The 25,237-nt window shown below is 43.0% G+C and overlaps 1 protein-coding gene across 4 annotated transcripts in view; it reads left to right on the plus strand.

Annotated features, from left to right (window-relative positions):
- The first annotated feature begins 956 nt into the window (after positions 1-956).
- epb41l4a (erythrocyte membrane protein band 4.1 like 4A) overlaps positions 957-25,237 on the plus strand; it is a 247,186-nt gene continuing 222,905 nt past the window's right edge. For 2 of the 4 annotated variants that reach the window (XM_059644692.1, XM_059644696.1), the window contains exons 1-2: positions 957-1,071; positions 2,100-2,518. In XM_059644692.1, coding sequence (XP_059500675.1) covers positions 2,420-2,518 — 99 coding nt within the window. In that variant the 5' untranslated portion in view covers positions 957-1,071; positions 2,100-2,419. Of the gene's footprint in view, positions 1,072-1,214; positions 1,809-2,099; positions 2,519-25,237 lie in introns of those variants that run through there. The other 2 variants (XM_059644693.1, XM_059644694.1) reach the window with 2 other exon arrangements.

Below are 25,237 nucleotides of genomic sequence, written 5' to 3' on the forward strand. Positions count from 1 at the left end.
TTGTTCAGGAAAGATTCGGTTTGTAAGTCCTACCCTGATTTGCCTATACAAAACACATCACATTTATCTAACTTAAGCTTCATCTGCCACTCCTCAACCCATTGGTCCATCTGACCAAGATCGGGTGGTACTCTGATGTAACTTTCTTCACTGTCGAATACAACTCCAATTTTGGTATCATCCATGAACTCACTAAGTCTTGTGCTCAAGATATTTCACCTGCCACATTTCAACCTATGATTTTGTATCAGGCAGTCCAAGTCCTCTTGAAAATTTACATTTCCACTCAGTTTTGTATCATCTGGAAATTTTACAATTGGTCCCCACATCCCATTCTTTAGTATAAATTGTGAACCCAATCTATCAATTGCGAAATAATAGTTTAATGTAAAAGGTCAGCATGCTCTGTACAACATATCCAGAATCTCTGTAGAAAAGCATAAACGATTCTGTTTTTGTTTTGCAAATATAGATCCTGCCCTTCCAATGTTAGCACACATATGTCTAATTTTCTCAACTAGGAAGAAGCAACACTGGTTATAAATTAAGTTGGCAGGTTATGTTACAAAACCTATACGTCTTGAGCAAGTCAGCAGCTTATAATGAGACATGCTGAGCTGTTGGTTATAATTTTGCTGCTTTTTTAGAAGTGGGCAGGTATGACGGTGGGAAACTCGACATGTTAAGAAATCAGATCAAGCAGAATTTGCTGATTTCTGGGAATGGGATCAATGAAAATGTAAAGAATTTGGCCACAGTTTCATACTATAGGCAATCTTCCTGGAATTAATGGCGAAGGTTTGAGGGGGCAACTCCTTGGTCACTTATAAACTCAATGTAAGAAAATAATGGACTGATAATTGATAACTGCTAGAAAACCTTTTGTCCAACTGAGACTACAAGTTCCAGGCTGCAAGAAGGGGGGCGGGAGCGCGCACGCTGTGGTGAACGGGCGGCGGCGTCTCCTCGGTTACCGGAGCAGCACCGGAGTGTAAAGCCGGTGTCGGGAGGACAGGAAGAGACGGCCTGGTAACCGGGAGAGACACGGGAGTAGCGAGAAGGCAGGCACGGGTAAGTGGTATCGGTCCAGAGAGGAAAGGAATAGATCATCTCTATTAACATGTGAAAAGTGGGAGAGAGGAGCCGTGTAACCTGGAGAGAACCTTTGTAAAAGCACAGGGAGAGAGAGACAGGACCTTTTGTAACATAGAGGGAGAGAGAGGAGCTGTGGAACCGAAAGATGACCTGTGTAACCGAGAGAAAGGAAGAACAACTAACTCAGTGAGCGAGAGAGACGGAGAAGCTGTGTAACCGAGAGTGAGAGAAGCTTTGATCATAAAGACAGGAGAGCTGTGTAACCTACAAAGAGGGGAGCTCTGTAATAGAGAAAAAGACTGCCCTGCACCGTTCCATTGAGAAAGAGGGGAGCGGTGTACTCCAGAGAGGGAGAGAGAAAAGGGAGCTGTGACATATAGCCCAGAGAGAGAGAGAAACGCTGTAAACCGGGAGAGAGGCAAAGAAGTCGTGTGAGCCAGAGAGAAGCTGTTTGATCCAGACAGTGGGAGCAGTCTTTGCCAGCACCCTGACGGAGGTCCTCTGCTTCGGGCTTCATGCACAAGGGCTAGTGCTATCTGTGGCTTGTGTATTACCGCGTATCGGCTGAAGAAAGTAAAAGATGAGGCCCTAAAGAATGCAACTAACTGAGTGTTTGAGAGATCACAGATCCTCTGTGTGTGGACGCCTGGGTCGGAAACAGCTCTCCGAGGAGAGCGCCTAATCCCTACCAGGCATGCCATGTCCGTCCCAGAGTAGGTTATAACCAACGAATAGCCCATTAACTGTTAGTGAATAAAGCTCAAATTTATTTCGCTGTTCTCTTTTTCATTTGAACATACGTTTTATTTCCATGAAAGTAGAGTTATGAATTTAAGTAACTGTTCACTTTCCACAATGATCAACACCGTACAGTATTTCAAACTAATTACGGAGCTGAGCATTTATTTTGGATTTAATAATATTTACGAAAGCTTAATAATACTACAGTGCGAAATGTCACGTGTGGTGTTGGTTAAATTCTGCCTCTATTGTTCCTCTCCCAGATTTCGCCGTCAAGAACCAACTCGCTGAAATTGATCAACGGGATATTTCGAATTGCAATTTATTTCAGGAATATAACAGTTTTCATTGTATATCTCAGTGGTGATTTCATGAAGGGGAGAAAAGATGGGTTCAGGAGGTAGGGATTCATATTACCAGCTGGTACATTTTGATTTATCTCGCTCCGAATAATTAGCACTGTGCAATGGTATCAGCCCCTCTACTTGACTGACTGGAGTTCAAGCTGGACAGATTTTCGCCGAAACTGGGCTGTTGGATGACTTCACGTCTGGCGTAACTTCTCCCAGTTTCACATGCAGCGATGGGTTGCTTCTGCGCTGCACAGGAAGAATTCTATTGCGAAGTTTTGCTTTTAGACGAGACCAAGCTCACCCTAACTACCCAACAACAAGGAATCAAAGTAAGTTGATCCTAGCCCAGCCATCAAAGCATTTGCTGATTTACTCCCACATGTGAATGCGTACAGAGATAATGGGAACTGCAGATGCTGGAGATTCCAAGATGATAAAATGTGAGGCTGGATGAACACAGCAGGCCAAGCAGCATCTCAGGAGCACAAAAGCTGACGTTTCGGGCCTAGACCCTTCATCAGAGAGGGGGATGGGGGGAGGGAACTGGAATAAATAGGGAGAGAGGGGGAGGCGGACCGAAGATGGAGAGCAAAGAAGATAGGTGGAGAGGGTGTAGGTGGGGAGGTAGGGAGGGGATAGGTCAGTCCAGGGAAGACGGACAGGTCAAGGAGGTGGGATGAGGTTAGTAGGTAGCTGGGGGTGCGGCTGGGGGTGGGAGGAAGGGATGGGTGAGAGGAAGAACCGGTTAGGGAGGCAGAGACAGGTTGGACTGGTTTTGGGATGCAGTGGGTGGGGGGGAAGAGCTGGGCTGGTTGTGTGGTGCAGTGGGGGGAGGGGATGAACTGGGCTGGTTTAGGGATGCAGTGGGGGAAGGGGAGATTTTGAAACTGGTGAAGTCCACATTGATACCATATGGCTGCAGGGTTCCCAGGCGGAATATGAGTTGCTGTTCCTGCAACCTTCGGGTGGCATCATTGTGGCAGTGCAGGAGGCCCATGATGGACATGTCATCAAGAGAATGGGAGGGGGAGTGGAAATGGTTGGCGACTGGGAGGTGCAGTTGTTTGTTGCGAACTGAGCGGAGGTGTTCTGCAAAGCGGTCCCCAAGCCTCCGCTTGGTTTCCCCAATGTAGAGAAAGCCGCACCGGGTACAGTGGATGCAGTATACCACATTGGCAGATGTGCAGGTGAACCTCTGCTTAATGTGGAATGTCATCTTGGGGCCTGGGATGGGGGTGAGGGAGGAGGTGTGGGGACAAGTGTAGCATTTCCTGCGGTTGCAGGGGAAGGTGCTGGGTGTGGTGGGGTTGGAGGGCAGTGTGGAGCGAACAAGGGAGTCACGGAGAGAGTGGTCTCTCCGGAAAGCAGACAGGGGTGGGGATGGAAAAATGTCTTGGGTGGTGGGGTCGGATTGTAAATGGCGGAAGTGTCGGAGGATAATGCGTTGTATCTGGAGGTTGGTAGGGTGGTGTGTGAGAACGAGGGGGATCCTCTTGGGGCGGTTGTGGCGGGGGCGGGGTGTGAGGGATGTGTCGCGGGAAATGCGGGAGACGCGGTCAAGGGCGTTCTCAATCACCGTGGGGGGGAAGTTGCGGTCCTTAAAGAACTTGGACATCTGGGATGTGCGGGAGTGGAATGTCTTATCGTGGGAGCAGATGCGGCGGAGGCGGAGGAATTGGGAATAGGGGATGGAGTTTTTGCAGGAGGGTGGGTGGGAGGAGGTGTATTCTAGGTAGCTGTGGGAGTCGGTGGGCTTGAAATGGACATCAGTTACAAGCTGGTTGCCTGAGATGGAGACTGAGAGGTCCAGGAAGGTGAGGGATGTGTTGGAGATGGCCCAGGTGAACTGAAGGTCCCCTTCCCCCACTGCATCCCTAAACCAGCCCAGTTCATCCCCTCCCCCCACTGCACCACACAACCAGCCCAGCTCTTCCCCCCCACCCACTGCATCCCAAAACCAGTCCAACCTGTCTCTGCCTCCCTAACCGGTTCTTCCTCTCACCCATCCCTTCCTCCCACCCCCAGCCGCACCCCCAGCTACCTACTAACCTCATCCCACCTCCTTGACCTGTCCGTCTTCCCTGGACTGACCTATCCCCTCCCTACCTCCCCACCTACACCCTCTCCACCTATCTTCTTTGCTCTCCATCTTCGGTCCGCCTCCCCCTCTCTCCCTATTTATTCCAGTTCCCTCCCCCCATCCCCCTCTCTGATGAAGGGTCTAGGCCCGAAACGTCAGCTTTTGTGCTCCTGAGATGCTGCTTGGCCTGCTGTGTTCATCCAGCCTCACATTTTATCATCTGTGAATGCGTACAGTTTGATTTATGTTATTGATATATCCTTCTCTGATCCTCTTCCTGATGGTTAACAGTCCTTGCAATAATGGCGTATATATTTAAGGACGCTATGTTAGATTTGCTGAACTTAGATTTAAACCAATGTCATGTTATCTTGTTTTCATTCATTGGGGATCTGGATCCAAGGTAAAACATTTCACTGTTTGGTACAAAATTTACGTCCAAAACGGTTTTGTTCCCAACTGGCCTTGACCAGAATCCATACTAGGCACTAATTTACTTATGTTTCATTCCCTGGTGTTGCTTTCCAAAGTGTGTAATGAATGACAACAATTACAGCTCCATGGGTTAAATTGATGCTTTCAACATTGCAGCAAGAACTGCTGGATGATTACCATACTTTTGTACTATGTTTGCATTGAACTAATTGTGGGGTAAACTTTCAAATTACTGTTAAAACATAGATGCATGTTTTTTAAAAAAAACTATCCTTCTGGCAATGGAGTTCATGCAAATATATTAACATGATCAAAGTACAGTACTATTGGAGCGTAACCTAGTACTTGGTCTGAGCTATGATCAAGCTAGTTGATCTCTCTCATGTCTTCTCCAGGCAACAGAAGATAAATATGGTAACAGACTTACCATGGTGAGGACAATGTTTAATACCAATGCCATTAGATTTCACACTCTCCAGTAGTGTTAATAGAGACTTTATAATTTCAGTTAATATAAGGTTTCTGGAGTCTCTCAGGATACTATTTAAACAAGGTGCTATTTTGTACCAGTTACTAATATTTGCAATTATTATTGCACCATTTGAGAATTTCATTGAGTGGAAATTATTTGACGTGGTCTAGAAATTCTTTTGCAATGTTACAGTACCATGAAATACAACATTGGCTTATTGACTTAATTTGTTTCAACTTGGCTAAGCATGGACAATTGCAAGTGCAATATCTTAAAAGGAGAAAACATACAATCTATATTGCCATGCAATTTATTTTCTCCCATTGGAGTAAAATAATCAGCATGTAACAAAAGTATAGTAGAAATTATATTTGCCAGCATTACAATGTGAAATGTACCAGAGAGGGGAGGTCAATCACAGCATAAATTTTAAAAATATCGAGTGTAGGTATATGGTATCTAACTTGCAGCGCCCATAATTTCCAGAAATAAGGATTGATCTAGAAATTTAGGATGAGTACCATTTGGGCACTTTAATGCCCCATTCATTGACTTATATTTCTGTAACATGAGCCTAAATGTCAGGAGCGTAAGTTTAGAGTACATGGCCTCCATATATATTTTTGTTTTCATCTATTTAATGAGTGAACATTTCTAGTTAAGTAAAAGTGAAAAAAATTGTAATATTGTGTTTCTTCATGATGTAGTTGACTGTATTCCTACCCTGCTCTAGGATACACTTAAATTCATCATTATACAGAGACAAATTCTTGAAATTATGGAAAATTTTCCCCTGTAAATTTTACATTTGAATTTCATTTGATATCTATGCTGATTTTGAAAAAAAAAGAATCTGCTGGCAGGTTTTAACTAGGTCAATCATTGTATAAAGTAAGAAATAAGACAGTTTCAGGAGAGAATGGGAGAATGGGTGAGAAAAGAAAATGTATGTAGAGCTCTACGTTATCATTGAAAGTGTACTGAACTATATTGGTGACTAGTAATTACTTAGGTCTTTGATGTATAGATTTTTAATATACTTCTTTGACAATGTGCGTTTTATCATTCTCACTTGATATTAAGATCTGAAAGCATAGTTTATTACCAGTCAAAAGAAAGTGGTCAGGTATTCAACAGAGAATTTTTCCACTGTGTCAAAGGAGTGTACAATCTCAAATATTAGCATTCAAGGCAGAGCGATTCTATAATAATCTGGTGCAGTTGATAACTGTGTTCACTATTTGGTTTGCTTTCTGTTGCGCTGAGATATGGTGATTGTTCTAAGTTGTATAAAATATTATTCCGGGACATTAGAACAGGAACAGGCCATTCAGTCTTTTGAACCTGTTCTGCTATTTAATTAGAACAAGGCTGATTATCTACCTCAATACCCCTCTCTGACGTTGTCTCCACATCTCTTGATGTCATTAGTCTCCAGAAACCTACTGTGTCGACCTGCTCAATGATTGACCTTCCACATCGCCACAGACTTCTCGGGGAGAGAATTCTAAAGATTCACCACTCCTTGAGTGAAGAAATTCATCCTTGTTTGTTTTTAGATGGCCTATTCACGATCCTGAGATTATATTCCCTGGTTTTGGACTCACCAGCTAGGGGTAACATATTTATTCCACATCCACTCTGTAACACTTGAAAGAGTTTTGTAAATTTCAATAAGATCACCCAATATTTTTGATACTATGGAGAATACAAACCCAGTCTGTCTCTGTCCTCGTAATACAAGCCCACCGCCCCAAGATTGGTTGAGTGAACCACTGTTGTTTTCCTTTGACAGCAAGTATATCCTTAGATAAGCAAACTACATCTGTACACACTATTCCAAGCGAGGTCTCTCCATGATCTACAGAATTGCAGCAAGACTTAGTTACTCCTATAGTCAAATCCCCTGGTAATGAAAGCGATGTAAACTTGGCTTTATTATTGTTTGCTGCAGCTGATTCATGGATTCCTTTGGACATCCACATTTCCCAACTTCTTGCTATTTAAGGAATGTTCTACATTTCTGCTTTTCCCACTAGTATGGAATAAATAGTGAATAAAGTGAATAGTTTCTCACCTACTCACATTTCATTTGCCATGTTCCAGCCCATTCACTTAACCTGCTCAATTCCTCTTGAAATGACTTTGCATCCTTCTCATGACTTACATTTCCACCCAGTTTGGTGGCATCCACTATTGGAAATATTACAGTTGGTCTGCGCACCCAAATATTTTTATATTGACAGTGAATAGCTGTGGACCGAACACTGATCTTATGGTACCCCATTAAGATTGGTGTGCAATTGTGTTCATCCCTACTCATTGTATTCTGATTGTCAACCAGTTCTCAATTAACATTGGTAGATTTCCTCCAATCCCATGTATTTCACTTTGTAAATTTTATTTACTAATAGGACCTTTATTGGAAGCCTTTGGATAATCCAAATACATCAGATCCTCAAGTTGTCATTTAGAAATGCTACAAGTAACATCTCATAATTCCTTGTTGACTCAGCCCAGTTTTACAATTTATAGATGTCCAGTTATCACATCCTTTATAATAGATTCAGCATTTTGCCGATTACTGACACCAAGTTAACAGGCCTGTAGTTTTGACTTAGCCTTTTCCTCCCTCCTTAAATAGTGGGATCCATTTTGTTACTTTTAAGTCCACAGGGATCTGTCCAGAAACTATAGAAATTGTGAAAGATAACAGCCAATGCATCCACTGGTAACCCCCAGCCACCACCTTCACAAACTGGAATTTAGCTCATTTGAAGTGACAGTGGTTACTTTCACAAAAGGAAGCTCATATTGAAACTGCTGTCAAGACTTGGTGGTATTAAGACAATTGGAGTGTGAAGATTACCATTAATTCCATCAGTAATTGGATCTCTACCAAAGATGGAATGATATATTGGTGTCGGTCCACTAATTATTTCTTTGATTGCTTCTGATGTGCTGGTTATGGATCTCAAAGCAGCATGAGTTGCATTGAAGGAGAGGAATTTTTTTGAAAATGATTATTTACATATGAGCATAAAGCGCCAGCCCGAAAGGAATTTGCCTGTCATGTACAAGAGCCGTGATCTTCCGATTGGAAGATCATTGTTCCTGCAGCTAAAAGAGGAGTTGTGGGTGAGTACCATGCAGAAAGGGAATTGACCAGGAAGTTGAAACCTCTAATGGGCAATTTGGCATCTGAACCCTATGATAATGTCCATAAGTCTGATTTGCAGTCGGATACTGTGGATAGATCCAACTGACTTAATAAATTATTTATCCAGGAAAGGTTACAGTGATTTAAAATCTGCTCTAACCCCTGGGTAGCTATGAAGTTGACCACTCTCACTCACCACTGACACCCCTAAGTCTTCACCTCCAACTTTCTGCCTATTAGCCTCCATTAGTCCCTGCTGGACATCAGACACAAGCCCACTTCCACCTCAAACCAAGTCTCATCTCCCCTCTGGCAACCTCATCTTGACATGACTTTACTCCACCGGCTCCTGATACCCCTCCCAACTCCAACTGGACCTATTCCAACAGCCCCTGGCCCAAAAGACCATAAGACAAAGGAACAGAATTAAGCCATTCACTCCATTGAGTCTGCTCCACTATTCAATCATGGTTGATATGTTTCTCAAACCTGTTCTCCACATAAATCTTGATCACCTTACTAATCAAGAAATGATCTATCTCTGTCTTCAATACAGCCAATGACTTGGCCTCCAAAGTTATCTGTTGCAATGAGCAGATTCACAACCTTCTAGCTGAAGAAATTCCTCCTCCTCCCAGTTTTAAAGAGTTGATCCTTCACTTTGAGACTCTTGCTTTGTGCTCTTGGGTCTGAGTCTTTCCTACTACCGGAAATATCTTCTCCTCATTCATTCTATCAAAGCCTCTCCGTATTCTGTAAGTTCCAGTCAGATCTCCCTCAATCTTCTAAACTCCATCGAGTAACAGATCCAGAGCCCTCAACCATTCCTCATACAACAAGTACTTCATCCCCAGGATCACTCTTGTAAACCTGCTGTGGACCACCTCCAACACCAGCATATCCTGATTTAGATAGGAGGCCCAAAACTGTACACAGTATTCAAAATGTGGTCTAACTAGAGCATTATTGAGCCTCAGTAGTACATTTTTGTTCTTGTATTCCAGCTTTCTTGAATAAATACAAAAAATTGCATTTGCCTTGCTAACTGTCAACTGAACCTGCATGTTAACCTTAAGAGGACCCTAAACTAATACTCCTCAGTTGCTTTGTGTGTCAGATTTCTGAAGCCTTTCCCCATTAAGGAAAATGTCTATGCCTCTATTTTTCCTACCAAAGTGTATAACGTCACATGTTCCCAAATTGTAATCCATTTGGCACTTCTTTGATCACTCCCCCAGCCCATCCAAATCCTTCTGCAGCCTCCCCACTTCCTCATCACTACCCATCCCTTCTCCTATCTTTCTGCCTCCTGCAAACTTAGCAACAGTGCCCTGAGTTGCTTTGTCCAGATGGTTAATGTATAACATGAATAGTTGTGGTCCCAACATTGACCTCTGCGGAACTCCACTATTTGCCCGCTCCAATCCTGTATAATGCCCCTTTATTCCCACTCTCTGCCTTCATCCATGCCAGTATCTTTCCCCTAACGCCATGGACTTCATCTTATTCCGCAGTCTCCTGTGCAGCACCTTGCCAAAGACTTCTGGAAATCCAAATATATCACATCCACCTTTGTCTAACTTGCCCATTAACTCAAAGAATTCTAGCAGATTTGTCAGGCGTGACCTGCCCTTGACAAAGCTGTGCTGACTCAGCCCTATTTTACTAACCACTTCTGAGTACTCCACAGCCTGACCCTTAATACACTCTAACATCTAGCCAATGACCGAGGTCAGGCTAACCACCCTATAGTTTCCTGCTTTCTGCCTCCCTGTCTTCTTAATCAAGGGCATTGCATTAGCCTTTTTCCAGTTGTCTGGAATTCTCCCTGACTCCTGTGATTCCTGAAAGATCACCACCAATGCAGTTACAACCTCCTTAGCTATCTCCTTCAGAATGCTGGGGTGTAGTCCATTTGGTCTCTGTGATTCTTTTCCACCTTTAGACTTTTCAGCTACTCCAGCACCTTGTCCTTAGTGAGTGCTGCTACACTCAACTCTGCCCCCGATTCTCTTGTAGTTCTGGTGTGCTGCTTATGTCTTCTACTGTGAAAACTGATTCAGTTCCTCCATCTTATCTTAGTTCTCCATTACTACTTCTCCAACCTCATTTTCCAGCAGCCTAATGTCCACTCTTGCCTGTCTTACCTTTTAGATATCTAAATAAAACTCCGTGCAATCTCCTTTTATATTACTAGCTATCTTACTCTCATTTCATCCTTTCCACCACCCCCACTGTTTTTGTTTTGTTATCCACTACTGGTTTTTAAAGTCTTCCCACTAATCTTCACCACATTGTATGCTTTTTCTTTTGCTTTTATGCTGTCTCTAACTTCCTTTGACAGCCGTAGCTTCCTTGTCCTCCCTTAATATGTCATTCTTCCTTGGGAAGAATTTCTGCAATGTCTCCCAAATTAACCCCCAAGACTTGGCATTGCTGCTCCATTGACTTTCCTGGTAGGCTTTCCTTAAAATCAACTTTGGTCATCTCCTCCCTTATTTCTTTGTAGTTACCTTAAAGCAATTGTAATACCATTATATCTGATTCCTCTCAGACTGCAAGGTGAGTTCTGTTATATTATGGCCACCGTCCCCTAGGGTTGCTTCATTAACTTCCCTAATGAAGTCAGTCTCAGTAGACATCACCAAATCCAGAACTGGCTGTTCCCTAGTGGGGTGTAGCACAAGCTGCTTCAAAAATCCATCTCGAGACATTCCACAACTTTTTTTTCCTGAGATTCACTACACACCTGATTTTCCCAATCTGCCTGCATATTGAAGTCCCCCATGATTATTGTAATTGTGCCTTTCTTACATTGTCTTTTCTACCTCCTGATTTAATTTCTCCACAGCATCCTGACTACTGTTACGAGGCCTCAAGACAACTCTCATCAGGGTTAACAAGGTGTAGAGCTGGATGAACACGGCAGCCCAGGCAGCACCAGAGGAGCAGGAAAGCTGATGTTTCAGGTCTGGACTCTTCTTCAGGAAATGAATTTCTGAAAAATTTTTGAAGATGGGTCCAGATCCAAAACGTCAGCTTTCCTGCTCCTCTGATGCTGCTTGGCCTGCTGTGTTCAGCCAGCTCTACACCTTGTTATCTCAGATTCTCCAGCACCAGCAGTTCCTACTATCTCATCACAGTCTTATTTCCTCTGTGGTTCCTCAACTCTACATCCACAGATTCTATGCCTTCTGACTCCATAATCACTTCTTGCTATCAATTTGACTTCATTTCTTAATGAAAGGCTCCCTGTGCCCAATTACTTCTCCTTTCAATAGGAAGTGTATCCTTGGATATTTAGTTTCCAGCCCTGATCTCCTTGCAGCCAAGTTTGTGACACCCACAACATCGTATCTACCAATTTCAATCTGCACTACAAAGTCATTTATCTTATTTCATATACTGTGTGCATTTGAGTACAGCACCCTCAGTGCTTCTCAGAGTTGCCCTCTTCTCTGCTGTTCCTAAAGTTAAATTCCTGAGCCCTTCCATACTGCGTGTCCGATGACTTGTTCTGGAAACCTGAACAAACTCTGCTGAGCTTTCCCATCCTTTAACATTCTTCATAAATTTCCAAGCAACTGAACACCACCCTAGCCTTTTAATCTAGAGTCCTACCCATAGCCCCAATTATGTGATTCACCAGACTCTGGTCCCAGCATGACTTAGGTTGAGCTTGTCCCATCAGAACAACTCCCCTTTTCCCTAGGAGATAGCAAGAACTGCAGATGCTGGAGTCAGAGTCAGTACAGCGGAGGAGCATACCAGGTGTGGCAGCATCAGAAGAGCATAGAAAGTCGATGTTTTGAGTTGGGACCTTTCATCAGTCCTCATCCACACAGAAAGCAAGAAACTCGGTTAGTACTGCAGCCTCACAGCGCCAGGGACCCAGGTTCAATTCCAGCCTCGGGTAACTGTCTGTGTGGAGTTTGCACATTCTCCCCGTGTCTGAGTGGGTTTCCTCCAGGTGCTCTGGTTTCCTCCCACAGTCCAAAGATGTGCAGGCTAGGTGGATTGGCCAAGCTAAGTTGACCGTAGTGTTCAGAATTGTGTGGGTTATAGGGGAATGGGTCTGGGTGGGATGCTTCAAGGGGCAGTGTGGACTTGTTGGGCCAAAGGGCCTGTTGCCACACTGTAGAGAATCTAATCTAAAAATTCAAACCTGTTAGAAAAGCTCAAGATTGAGGTTCCTTCAGCACTAACCCCTGGATTCCTCTCCCAGCCTCACTTGTAGTTACATCTTCCTGTCCCTGACCCCTGACTGAATTAGAGGTGGTTAATTTAATGGGCGTGACTGCATCCTGAAACACTGTGTCCAGGTAATGCTCTTGCTCTCTGATGTGACAGGGTGTTCAAAGCTCACAATGAGCCAGAATTCCTCAAGCAAGTAATACTCACTACAGATATAGTCACTGTGAACCACTATTGAGTCTTTATTGGGTCTACCCATCATTCAGTCACAACACATAATAACTCTGGACCTCCATTGTGATTACTTTGTCATTAATTTGATTCTTAACTTGGCTATTCTCAACAGTTGGACTTAGGTTTAATTTCAGTCACTCTGTATTACAGAGCTGAGATCATCAACCAAGTTTTGATGGATCTACAACTATCTATCTTATTCGCCAACAGTCAGATTTGACACTTTGTAAATCAACAAGTAAACTGTGTTTGACTTTAAGCTACACATTGCACATTAAATGGCAGGTTCAACCAAGACCAACCGTACAAATTAACTCAGCAGTCCCTTCAGATTTTAATAATCATACTGAGTTACCAAGTCCTTCAAATGGTGTTTAAGGGATTTGGGGCAAAGGCAGATATCTCGAGTTAAGCCACAGATCAGCTATGACCTCATTGAATGGCAGAACAGGCTCACAGGCTGAATGGCCAGTCCTGCTCCTATGAACTTCATAAGAAATTTCAGCTCCTCTCCTAAAGAGTTAGTCTGACCCTGAGTTGGCAGCAGCAGGTGACCAAACTGAAGTCACAGGCATAGTCTTCACCACCAGTGGCGGACATTTTCAGAACCTGCTCAAGTCAGTCTGCATGGCATAGGCCCACAGTTCTTACTTTTAAGTGACAGGGACAGCTGCGACTACTTATTTTCTTTGCTTATTCTCAGTTTCTGGATCTAACCTCTTTTTGAGTTTCCTTCAGCTTGTCTGTTCTGCTGCAGTGTAGTTATTAAGCTGGTAATGTATTGTGGAAATACGCCGTCTGATAGATTTTCTTGAACTTCCTGCTCTCATGTACTTTGAAAAGAGAAGTTACTTTGAATGCATTCGGATACTTCTATTTAAACTTCACAGGCTTTAGGGATTATTGACTTTAAATGTAAGTGACAAATCTTTCATAATGTCAATTTAATAATCATGTAGTTGTTTTATCACTTATTCCTTTTAAAAGATGTAAGGGAAATGACAATGAGAGATTAGAAAGGTTAGCAGAAGGTATGAGTAAAAATTAGGAAAAGAATGAAGGATAATTCCAAAAGAAGCTTCCCTTAACCTAAATGTTCAGAGGGCAAAGGAACAAGAGAGACAAACTGATTTTAGAAAGTGAGGGAAAGGCAGAAATGCAAAGTATTTGGTTTCACTTTCCAGAGAAAATAGGTACTGAGATTGGGGAGGTATAAGTAGAATTGTTAGTGGTAATTATTATTAAAAAAGAAAAGGTGACAAATGGTGGAGTCTTATTGAGGCCTGAATGACAGAGACTATAACAAGAAATGTGACAGTTACCTAAACCAAAGATTGAGTTTTGTTTCATGTGGTATCTCAAGGGATCTTCAAAATGATCATAGATCAGGCACCTTTCTCTACTGAAGATTTATTGATTGAACTTCATTGTGATGAGCATGAGGCCACTGTTTGTGAGGAGCTGAATTCCAGCGACGAAGAGGAAGGTCCAACTTGGTCACCAAAGATAAATGGTCCTACGTCTGAGAAGGCTGAAGCATAGCTCATGCTGAATGGGCACAGTGAGAAGCTGAATCTGTCTCAGCATGATGACGACATTGGACCTGTGCCTAAGTACTATTCGATTTGATTGTTATTGATAGCTCCTTAAACAGAGATTTTAACCAATAATGGCCACTTGAATAGACTGTTAAACAGCTCAGTACAGAAGCTGGTACCTTTTGTTGCCTCACCAAAACTCCCTGAATCAGTGTACTCCCATCTACATGGCTGTTTTGGAGTGTGCTGGTATGACTGTGTTTGCAGCTGGACTGGATTGTGGGAAGATTGTGAAATAGGACTCTGCATTTGTGGCCTGGTAGCAAATTCAAATCAGACATGATCTTCTCAAGTGGTGGAGCAGCCTTGAAGGGCTGAATGGCCTGTGCAGGTAGGTATATATAATTGATAAAATTCGTCTATCAGTACAACTCAATGAGGGAAGGAAACATGTCACTGTAACCACACTGACTCATGCATTGACTATAGTCCGAGTCTGGCTTGGAGCTTTCTCACTATTCATCACGGTCGCTCATGCAGAACCCTGGAACTAACTGATATCATTGCAGAACTCAAGAAGGCAGCTCCACCACCACCTCTTCTACGGTTGGCTTTGCCAGTGATGCTGTCATCTTGATAAATGAGTTTTACAGCACTGGAGAAAGGTAACAATTGCAGTAAGCAGCAGAGGCTTTAACCAGATTCAATTTATGCAAAGACTCTGTGAGCGGCAATAGCCTGGTGATATTATTGTTAGACTTTTATTCTAGAAACCAGGCTCAAAATCCGCCATAGCAAGTGATGGAATTTGATTTCAATAAAAGTCTGGAATTGAGAGTCTCATGACTATGTAACTGTTGATTATGGGAAAAACTCATCTTTGGTTCTTTAGCCTTACCTGGTCTGGCCTACATGATTCAGCAATGTGGTTGACACTTAACTGCTCTCTGAAATGGCTGAACAAGGCACTCAGTTGTAAGTAACCACTAGAAAGTCTGATTTAAAAAAAAAGAATGAAACCGAACAGATCACATGGCTTCTCCCAAGGCACCAGAAACAGCAATGGCAAACACAGCCTTAACATTGCTGCACAGTCCTCCTTACTAACATTCGGAGACTATTGTCAAAATTGGGAAAGCTGTCTCTCAGACAAGTCAAGCAACAGCCTGACACAGTCATACTCGCAGAATCATATCTTATAGATGTTGCCCCAGACACCACCATCGCCATCACTGGATATGTCCTGCCCCATTAGCAGAACAGACCTTACAGAGGTGACTGTACAGTGGTATATAGTTAGGAGGGAGTTGACCTGGGAGTCCTCATCATTGACTCCGGACCTCATGAATTCTCATGGCATCTTGTTAAACATGGGCAAGGAAGCCTCCTGCCGATTATCATGTTTCATTCTCCCTCACCTGATGAAGGACTATTCCTCCATTTTGAACAATGTTTAGAGGCAGCATGAAGATGGTGAGGATGCAAAATCCACTCAGTGGGGGATTTGAATGTCCACCACCAAGAGTGGCTCAGCAGCAGCACTATTAATCGAGCTGGTTGGGTCCGAAAGGATAGAGCTGCTAGATGATTGGGTCTGCAGAGATGGTGAGGGAACCAACAATATTTCAAGGATGACGAAGATAGTTGTGTTTGAATTAGGGTTATATCAGATTTTTCAAAGTTTAATTTAATTCCAATGGTTTTAAAATAATTCCCATGGGTTGTACAAAGCCACTCATCCAGATAGTCCGCTATGAAGGTGAAACAAGGAGTGTGGGATTTGAGGGGACATGGGGGTGTGTTGGACAATCTAAGGTGGGTGGGGGGGGAAGGGAAGCTTTTTGATGGGTTTGCTTCAAAGTGTATTGGGAGCTGCAGTGCTGTGTTGGAGAACTAAGGTGGATCTTCCAACCAGCCCACCACCCCAACCATGTTCCACACTCCTGCCTTTTGTGGCACACAGAATGTGCAGAAAGCCCAAACCCTATGTAGGAAAATAATGTTCCCAAAAAGAGTCACACATGGGCTGGGTGTGCATTTGGAAGATGTAAAGATGTGGATTTTGGGTCTTTCCAGAGTCCACGCAAAAATCTGGGGGATTTGGCACGACTTTAAAATTCCGAGGTTTGAAGTGGATCGACTGCATCTGAAGGCTGTCCTTCCCATTGTGCTGGAAGTCTGCCTGCTTAATGCCTGTGCTCAAATTCAAAGTTGCACCTTCTGGGTCTTGGCTAACAACTGCATTGATAGCCCAAGAAGGTCATAAGACTGTGTCAAAAATGTAAAACATTGCATTATGATTTTTCAAGTGCAGGGGCCCTGTCAAATTCCACCATGTTAAGTCCCCAGATGAGACGCAAAATACCTCAAGCATAGGCAGAAAGGAGGAAATCTTATTTAACAGCTTAGTAATGTATTGTTATGTTTTTAAAACTCTCAGGCCATTGAATAATTTACACAGGGGCACGAATGATTGAAGGAAACTTGCACTTTGCACATAATGAATAAATAAAATGTAGCAGGACCCTCTCTTATGAGAACCAGGGTTGGAGTTATAGGGACATGCTGGGTAAATGGGACATTTTCACCAGAGCGTTGGGCGGTGATCCTATAGAGGTCTGTAACATCATGAGGAGCATAGATAAGGTGAACAGCAATTTTTTTTTCCAATGTTGGGGATTTCAAAACTAGACGGCATATTTTTAAGGTGAGATGAGAAAGATTTAAAAGGGACTAGAGGGGAATTTTAATTTATACAGAGGATGGTACATATATGGAATGAACTGCCAGAGGAAGTGGTAGATGCAGGTACAGTTACAACATTTAAAATACATTTGACAGGTACATGAATAGGAAAGATTGAAAAGGATATGGGCTAATTGTAGGCAAATGGGGCTAGCCTAGTTTGGGAAACTTGGTTGGCATGGACAAGTCAGATTGAAGGGTGTGTTTCCGTGCAGTATGACTGTATAACTCTATGACTCTAATCTGATGAGAAATCTGGCAAGGCCTATCTCAACAGTGGTAGCAACTTGCTGCATATTTTAAGTAAGTCCTGGGCATCAAGGCATGATTCTCACTAAAGGGCAGCAAGTTGCCTATTATGGAGTATTGTTGCTTGTTAGCTCTCTCATTAATGGCACATCTCATTCGTATTTATCTTCCTATCCTACCGTTCATCACAAACACAATATCAAACTTTTTTGACCTGGAAGTCAGCGTGGGTATTGGCGACTTCAGCTCACTGCTTGCTCTAAAGGAACTCCATGTTGGTCACAGGGCACCAACATCTCTTGGCACGTTTCAAGGACACAGGCAATCGACAGCCATGGACATGGGTATTTGTCATGTGCCAGCCTCTAAGAACCCTCATTGCACATCATAGATCCACTTACAGTTCTATGCTACACTTTGTTGTTGCACTTTGGGGTGAAATGGATACTATCGTTGCAATGTTGCAGCAAGGGCACTTTGCAGTCCGACACATACGCCTAGTTCATGGACTGCACCAGGCTGCATCTTTGGGTTGTTTGTCTGCTCTCATAGTGTCCAGTCACGTTTTTTACCTGGATGCTCACTATATCCCTACCTTGCTTGCCTTTCTTTCCATGCCTCTTAGCCAGAGATACCAGGCTCCCATTACTGCTGAATTGCCACGCTGCTTAGTGCAGACACAAAGCCAGGAAGCTTGTCATGTTGTCAGGAGTCCTTGGTCAAATCAAGAGAGATAGCTTTCAGTCAGGGGGTCCCAGAGCAGTCAGTCAAGGGCAGTATCTAAACCAGTCTACAGGCTTTGGCCCAGTCAATGACCATTTGGAGCAGTCAGAGTCAGAATCCCCTCCTCTTTCTGTATTACTGTGACTGGTTTTCTCCTGGAATGAGAGAGAGAGAGGGATATAGGTATTCAGGGAGATGAAAGTAGATGGCACAATAATTACTACTGATGCAGTTGGGAGGTAGCCTGAGTGAATGAGTAGGTAGTGCAATGGTTTTGCAGGGTTAGTGGTGTCAGAAGTTGGGGTGTGTGACAGCGCGTGAAAGAAAATGTTGCAGGTAAGTAGAATGTTAGAGCATGAGCCTTGCTGGGAGGTGAGTGCAGCAGCAGAGGTAAGGTGAGTGTGGACTATCCAAGAAAAGATGATGGTGCTTACGTTGGTGAGTGGAGAAGGCCATTGACTACCTTCCTATTTGGTTGTCTGGAGGAATGCACAGCAGAGAGTGCACTGACCCAGGTGACAACCTCAGACTAGGCTAGCATTTTCTGGTGTGTCATGACCTCCTCTTGTCCTGGGTAAAAGAGGGAATCCCACGCCTGTACCATCCCATCCAGAAGGACCTCCAGGCCCCTGCCCACAAAGTGGGGCACAAATTTTCCCTTCTTTTCCACATCTGGGGCAAATGTCAGGAACTGCGCAGGGCAGCTCTGCACTAACAGTGCTCACATGAGTGCACAGTGGCCTTTTAAAGATGGCACTGGCACCAGGGTGCCTGTTAATTCCAGGATATTCCTGGCAGTAGTGGATTTTCTAGGAATGGTGAGTGGTGGGGTGGAACTAGAGTTGGGTGAGAGGGGCACCCTATTGTTAACGAGGTGAGTTTGGTACTGTATCTATTGCTCCCGATGTGGCCCCCCGCTCTACATCAGTGAGACCAAGCATAGACTCTGGGACCAATTTGTGAAGTATCTGTGCTCCATTCCCTATAATCAACAACACCTTGCGGTCACTAACCATTTTAACTACCCCTCCCATTCCCTGGGTGACATGTCCATCTTGGGCATTGTCCAGTGTCACAATGATGCCGCAAGCAAACTGAAGGTATAACATCTCACTTTCCAGCTCAGCAGCCAACAGCCTGATGGCCTGAACATAGAAATTCACAAGTTTCAAAATCTCACCACCCCCCACCTCATCCCACCTTCAACCCTCCCTCTCATCCCTACCTCCTTGACCTGACACAACCTGTCCATCTTTCTCCCCACCTATCCTCCCACCCTTCCCACTGACCAATTCTGACTACACCCTACCTGCATCCACTTATCACCATCCCACCTGCCTTCTCTTCCAGACCCACCCCTCCTCCCAGCACCCTTCCCCCTCCCCAGTCCTGATGAAGGGTCCTGACCCAAAACAACGACTTTCCTGTCTCTCCGATGCTGCCTGACCCTGCTGTGTTCCTCCAGCTCCACACTGTATTGAGTTTGGTATGATACAGCGAGAGAACCTTCTAGGCCCTGTGATGAGAAACCCTCTAAGAAACTGATAAAGCTGTCAAAAGAAAAACGTGCTTCAGCACAAGTTAATCAAGGTATGCAAATTACACAAGCCCCATGGTGTACAGTTGAAGATTCCGAAGAAACGTGCTGAAGAATCCACAGAGATGAGGAATGTGAAAATTTGCAGGACACATGCTGGCAGGATGTGCAGACAAGTGGCAGATGTAAGATTTGACAGTAGAAAGCAAATAAATCTTTGATGCATTTTAATTGATTTGGAAGAGCAGTGGGACTTCGTGTTGATACACAAGTTACTGAAGGTGACAACTCAAGTAGATAAGGCTATTAATTGAGGCAAACAATCAATTGTCACCAAGTTTGTCAATGAAAAATATTTAAACATTGAGGATAATGGTTTGTAAGAAAGGCCCTGTTGTGTTGCAAGGGTAGATCCATACCCTTGGACTGGGAAACTCAGTTCAAGTTCCACCTGCTCCAGACATCTCACAAAAAGTTGATCAGAAAAATAGGTTAATCGTTTTGCAAATTGTTGGTTTTTGATGGCCAACTGTCAGCAGTTGCTGTTGTTATCCCGTTGAATCTGAATTGTATTATTGTACAAATGGAGATGAATATGAAAATTCTGAAGTTTTATTTTGCTGTCTTTTTCGGATAGGTGAATCGATGGTTAGTATTTTGCATTTCCTGGTTTGGTGTCTGTGAAAATTCATTAATGCCATTTATTCCTTGAATAGCTGATCTCATGACACCTTGATACTGGGACTCTTTACAAAAAACTGCAATCAATTTAAATTGAAAGCAGTAAATTTCTCACCACAGAGATTGCTTTATTGCTTAGCACAGCTCACTTGGGTCGATGGTGATTGTGCTTACTGACTGCAAATTACATACCAATATATACGCATACAATTAGTGAAATGCAAAGTTACAGAATTGCAAATTGCTCCTAATGGTATCGTGCTATTCTTCCTCGAAATGCATACAGTGTAAATTGTTGAAGTTTCAAAGGTGACAACAGAGGAAGAATGTGCGCTGACATGTAATATTAGTATATAGTAATTGAGGAATATGAGTTTTTGGCTAGAGATAACCAGATGGGTACAGAATTATTTTATACAGAGCATGAATATGGATGGTGGAGCTGCTGAAGTTTTGACTGTTGTGAATTGTTCTTCTGCTGTGCCACATTCCTTAGAATAACTGACATAATTCTAACAAAACATCGGAAACAGTTTGTCTCAATGACTGAAACTGTTGTTCAACTTGTTAAGACTTTAAGCAATCTCAACCTTGTAAAGGTTGTCTGCGTTACAAGAAGTGAACTCCAGAATAGTCAAGCAGCAGCCTGATATGGATATGGTTCTGAGAGCATATTTATCAGCAAATGTCCCCTAATTGTTTTGCTCCAACAGGAGAATAGATAATTTGAAGTGCTGACACAGTAGGATACTTTGGGGTGGAATTTGGTCTAGAAGGGACTCATATCACGATATATTCATTGAAAAAGCCATGAATTGCATAGAAAGTATTGTTGCTCTTTGATATTTTGACATACATATGCATTGGCTTATTTATGAGTGAGACTTGAAGGTCAAATCAACTTAATATAACCTCAGTGTAAAGTCAATTTTTGATGATGTGCTACTGACGTTAAGATGAGCATTGGACTGTTTGACTAGTGGATATTGGCAAGCCATTGAACCAGCATTTCAGCTTGGTTTCTTACCTGATTTACACCCATCCACAGGAATGACCTGCAAAGAATTGATAGGCTTTTCCATCCATCATGTGTAACTAAGCACCAAGATCTCCAAACTCCCCACACATGCCAGCAGACAATAATCTGATGGGAGGTGCAAAAATCTTGTCAACTCCAGGGGCAGGAATTCCACGAAATTACTTGGTGACTACCATCCTCACCACTATGCCCGATTAGAGACCCACATTAACTGCACGGACACCTGTCGTTTAGTGGCAAGGCTTACTGGCCAAAACAGGCTACAAAGTGAAGTCAAACAGAATTGCGTGCAACACTACGTCCCTTCCTTGACAAGCTCAATACATTTTATGCTTGCTTTGAAAAGAAGGTCAATGAAACAACGCCACCTATCCCAACAGCCTCAGGTGCACTCGTACCCATGGTCACTACCACAGATGTCAGATCAGCGTTTTTGAGTGTGACCCCACAGAAAGCGACTGGCCCAGATAGGTTCCCTAGCCATGCACTCAGATCATGTGCAGACCAGCTGGTGGGAGCATTCAAGAACATCTTTAACCTCTCCTCACTTCGATATGAAGTCCCCAGCTACTTCAAGAAGACCCTCATTGTCTGAGTGCCAAAGAAAAATCACGCAATGTCCTCAATGACTACTGCCCAGTGGCTCTGACGTCCATAATTATGAAATGCTTTGAGAGGTTAGTCATGGCTGATATCAACTCCTGCCTCCCAGTTTGCCTTCATCCTTTGCAATTCGCCTACCGCCACAGCAGGTCCACAGCAGACGCCATTGTTCTGACCCCACACTCACCCCAGAAACATTAGGAAAACAAGGATACCTGCTTCAGGCTTCTGCTTATTGACTACAAAAAGCTCTGCCTTCAGCAGCATAATTCCAAATAAACTCATCCCCTAACTCCGGAACCTAAGCCTTTGTTCCCCCCCAGCCTTACTAATTCTCAACTTCCTGACCCATAAACTATAATCTATAAGAACAGGCAGCAACACTTCCCCCATGATAATCCTCAAAGTGGTGCCCCACAAGGCTGTGTACTCAGCCCCTTACTATACTCCTTATACACTCATGACTGAGTGGTCAAATTCAATCTCAACTCCATTTACAAGTTTGCTGACAACATCACTGTTGTGGGTCAGATCTCAAACAACAAGAAGACAGAATACAGGAAAGAAATTCAGTGCTTAATGGGATGGTGTAAATGCAATAATATCTCCATCAACATCAGCAAAATGAAGGAGCTGGTCATTGACTTCAGGAAGCAGAGTGGAAGGCACACCAATGGATCAATGGTGCTGAGGCAGAGATGGTCAAGAGTGTCATGCCATGGGAGTGTTGATCACCAGCAATATATCCTGGTCCACCCATGTCGATACAATGGTCAAGAAGGCATAATGCCAGTACTTCTTCAGGAGGTGAAGGAAATTCAGCATGTCCACAAAGAATTTTACCAATTTTTATAGATGGACCATAGAAAGCATCCTATCTGGATGCACTGCAGTGTGGTACGGTAATAGCCCTTCTCAAGAAATGACAGAGTCATGATCACTGCCCATTCCATCAAGCAAACCAGCCGTCCATCCATTGACACTATCTATACTTTCCTCTGCCTTGGAAAAGCAGCCAACATCATCAACTATCCCTTCCATCCTGGTTATTCTTCTTCCACCTTCTTCCATCAGGCAGACAATATAAAAGTTTGAATACGTGTATAAATAGTTTCAAGAACAGCTTCTTCCCCTCTGTTATCAGACTTTTGAATTCTCAAGTGTTAATATTGATTTCTCTCTCTCTCTCTCTTTCTCTCTCTCTCTCTCTCTCTCTCTCTCTCTCTGCACCTTCTCTGCGGCTGTAAAACTGTATTCTTCACTCTGTTCTGCCACCCCTCCAGATGCACTTTGTATGGTACGATCTGCCTGTGGAGTACACAAACAGCACTTTGTGTCTTGGTACATGTGACAACAATCAAATCAAGTCAATCACAATAAACCCGACGGCAATCAGTAAAGTTTCAGGAGTTTTTAAGCGTAACAACAGCAGCTATTTGATTCCCTTTAACACAATTACAGCAAACCTACTGTTACTGCACAAGAAGGCAATGCATTGTAGAGGGTCATTGACAATCAGTAAAAGGTCAAAATGTGTAGTGATGTCAATTTATGCTTCTATACCTTGAATTCATAGACTCAAATACACTTTGGCCCATTCACTCTATACTGTCAAAACTACATGACATCTACACTAGAGATAATGGGAACTGCAGATGCTGGAGATTCCAAGATAATAAAATGTGAGGCTGGATGAACACAGCAGGCCAAGCAGCATCTCTGATGAAGGGTCTAGGCCCGAAACGTCAGCTTTTGTGCTCCTGGGATGCTGCTTGGCCTGCTGTGTTCATCCAGCCTCACATTTTATTATCTTGACATCTACACTAGCCCCACTTTCCTGTACTGGGCCCACAGCCTTGAATGTTGTGATATTTCAAGTTCTCATCCGAGTAATTTTTAAAGGTTATGATGTTACCTAGCTCCCTCTCCACTACTTTTGGAGGTAGTGCTTTGTAGACCACCACCACTGAGTTAAAAAATCTTTCCTCAAAACCCATTAAACCTCATGCCTTTTACATTAAAGTTGTACCTCCTTGTTAATAACCCTTTAACTAAAGGGACCAGCTACTTTCTATCCATCCTGTCCATGCCCCTTGTAATCTTATATACCTCTATCTGGTCACCTTCAACCTTTTCTGTTCCAAAGGAAACAACTTGAGCTTATCCAGTCTCTCTTCATAGCCAAATTGCTTTGTTCCAGGCAAGATCCGTATGAATCTCCTTTCATTTTCTTAAGTGCAATCACATCCTGTAGTGCGATGACTAGAAGTACGCATAGTATTCCAGGTTAGCTTAACCAAAGTGCTGTATTGCTCCAATATAACCTTCCAGCTTTTATAATCAAAGCTGTGACCGATAAAGGCAAGTGTCCTGTATACCTTTTTAACTACCCTGTTAACTTGCCCTGCTGTTTTCAGGGATTTGTTTACAAGTGCCCCAAGATCTCTTTGCTCCTCTGACCTTCTTAGTGACCTACCATTTGAGTGCTCCCTTGCATTGTTACTACTTCCGAAGTACATCACGTCATACTTGATTCATGTCTCCTGCCTTTTTCCCACACCCTTGCACATATTTCCTACTTAAATAACCAGCCAAAGCCCTCGTGAATGTTTGAATTGAATCTGCCTCCATCGCATTTCCAGGCAGTTGACAACTGAGACTTGAACAATTCATTGCATGCAAAAGTTTTTCTCATTACATTTGCTGCTTCTGCAAATCGATTTAACTCTGTGCTGTCTTGTTCTACATCCCTTAATAAGTAGGAACTGTTCCTCCTATCAGATCACTTTTTTGGAGAGAAGAAAGTTTAGAACAGTCCCAAGGTCCTCAACAATCTGCCATCTGCACTCCCTTGAGAACTTTAGTTCTCTTCATTAACTTAATTTGGCTTCAGATGACTCAGATTACTTTATTATGTTGACCTTTATTGTGTTTTCGTACCTTAGGTCAGAGAGATGAATGAACCCACATCAAAGTTTCTGGCCACATGTTCAAAAAGTAATTATTTTGCTTATTCCAAGTTGCTTAATTCAAATTTAATTTTTCCGCCATCAGTGATTAATCACTTTGCAATAATTAATTGCCTTAATTCAATGTTATGGAAACAACTTTTATTTCCTTATTGGCAAAAAATGATGCAACAATCACAATTGGATCATAGTCTTCTGTAATGTTAAGATTTCAGAACAAGATGATAATGTGTTTACATTTTATTGAACTTGAAAATGAGTCATCCATTCTATATGTAGCTACTATTTTATTCTAAGTGTTTAGAAACCGCTAAATCTTTATTTAGTTCAAATATTTTTGATATGACAGTGCGAGACGCTTCGGCTATTTAAGGATTGCCACCATTTTG

Source organism: Stegostoma tigrinum, chromosome 3 (genome assembly GCF_030684315.1).
Source record: "Stegostoma tigrinum isolate sSteTig4 chromosome 3, sSteTig4.hap1, whole genome shotgun sequence".
Lineage (NCBI taxonomy): Eukaryota > Metazoa > Chordata > Chondrichthyes > Orectolobiformes > Stegostomatidae > Stegostoma > Stegostoma tigrinum.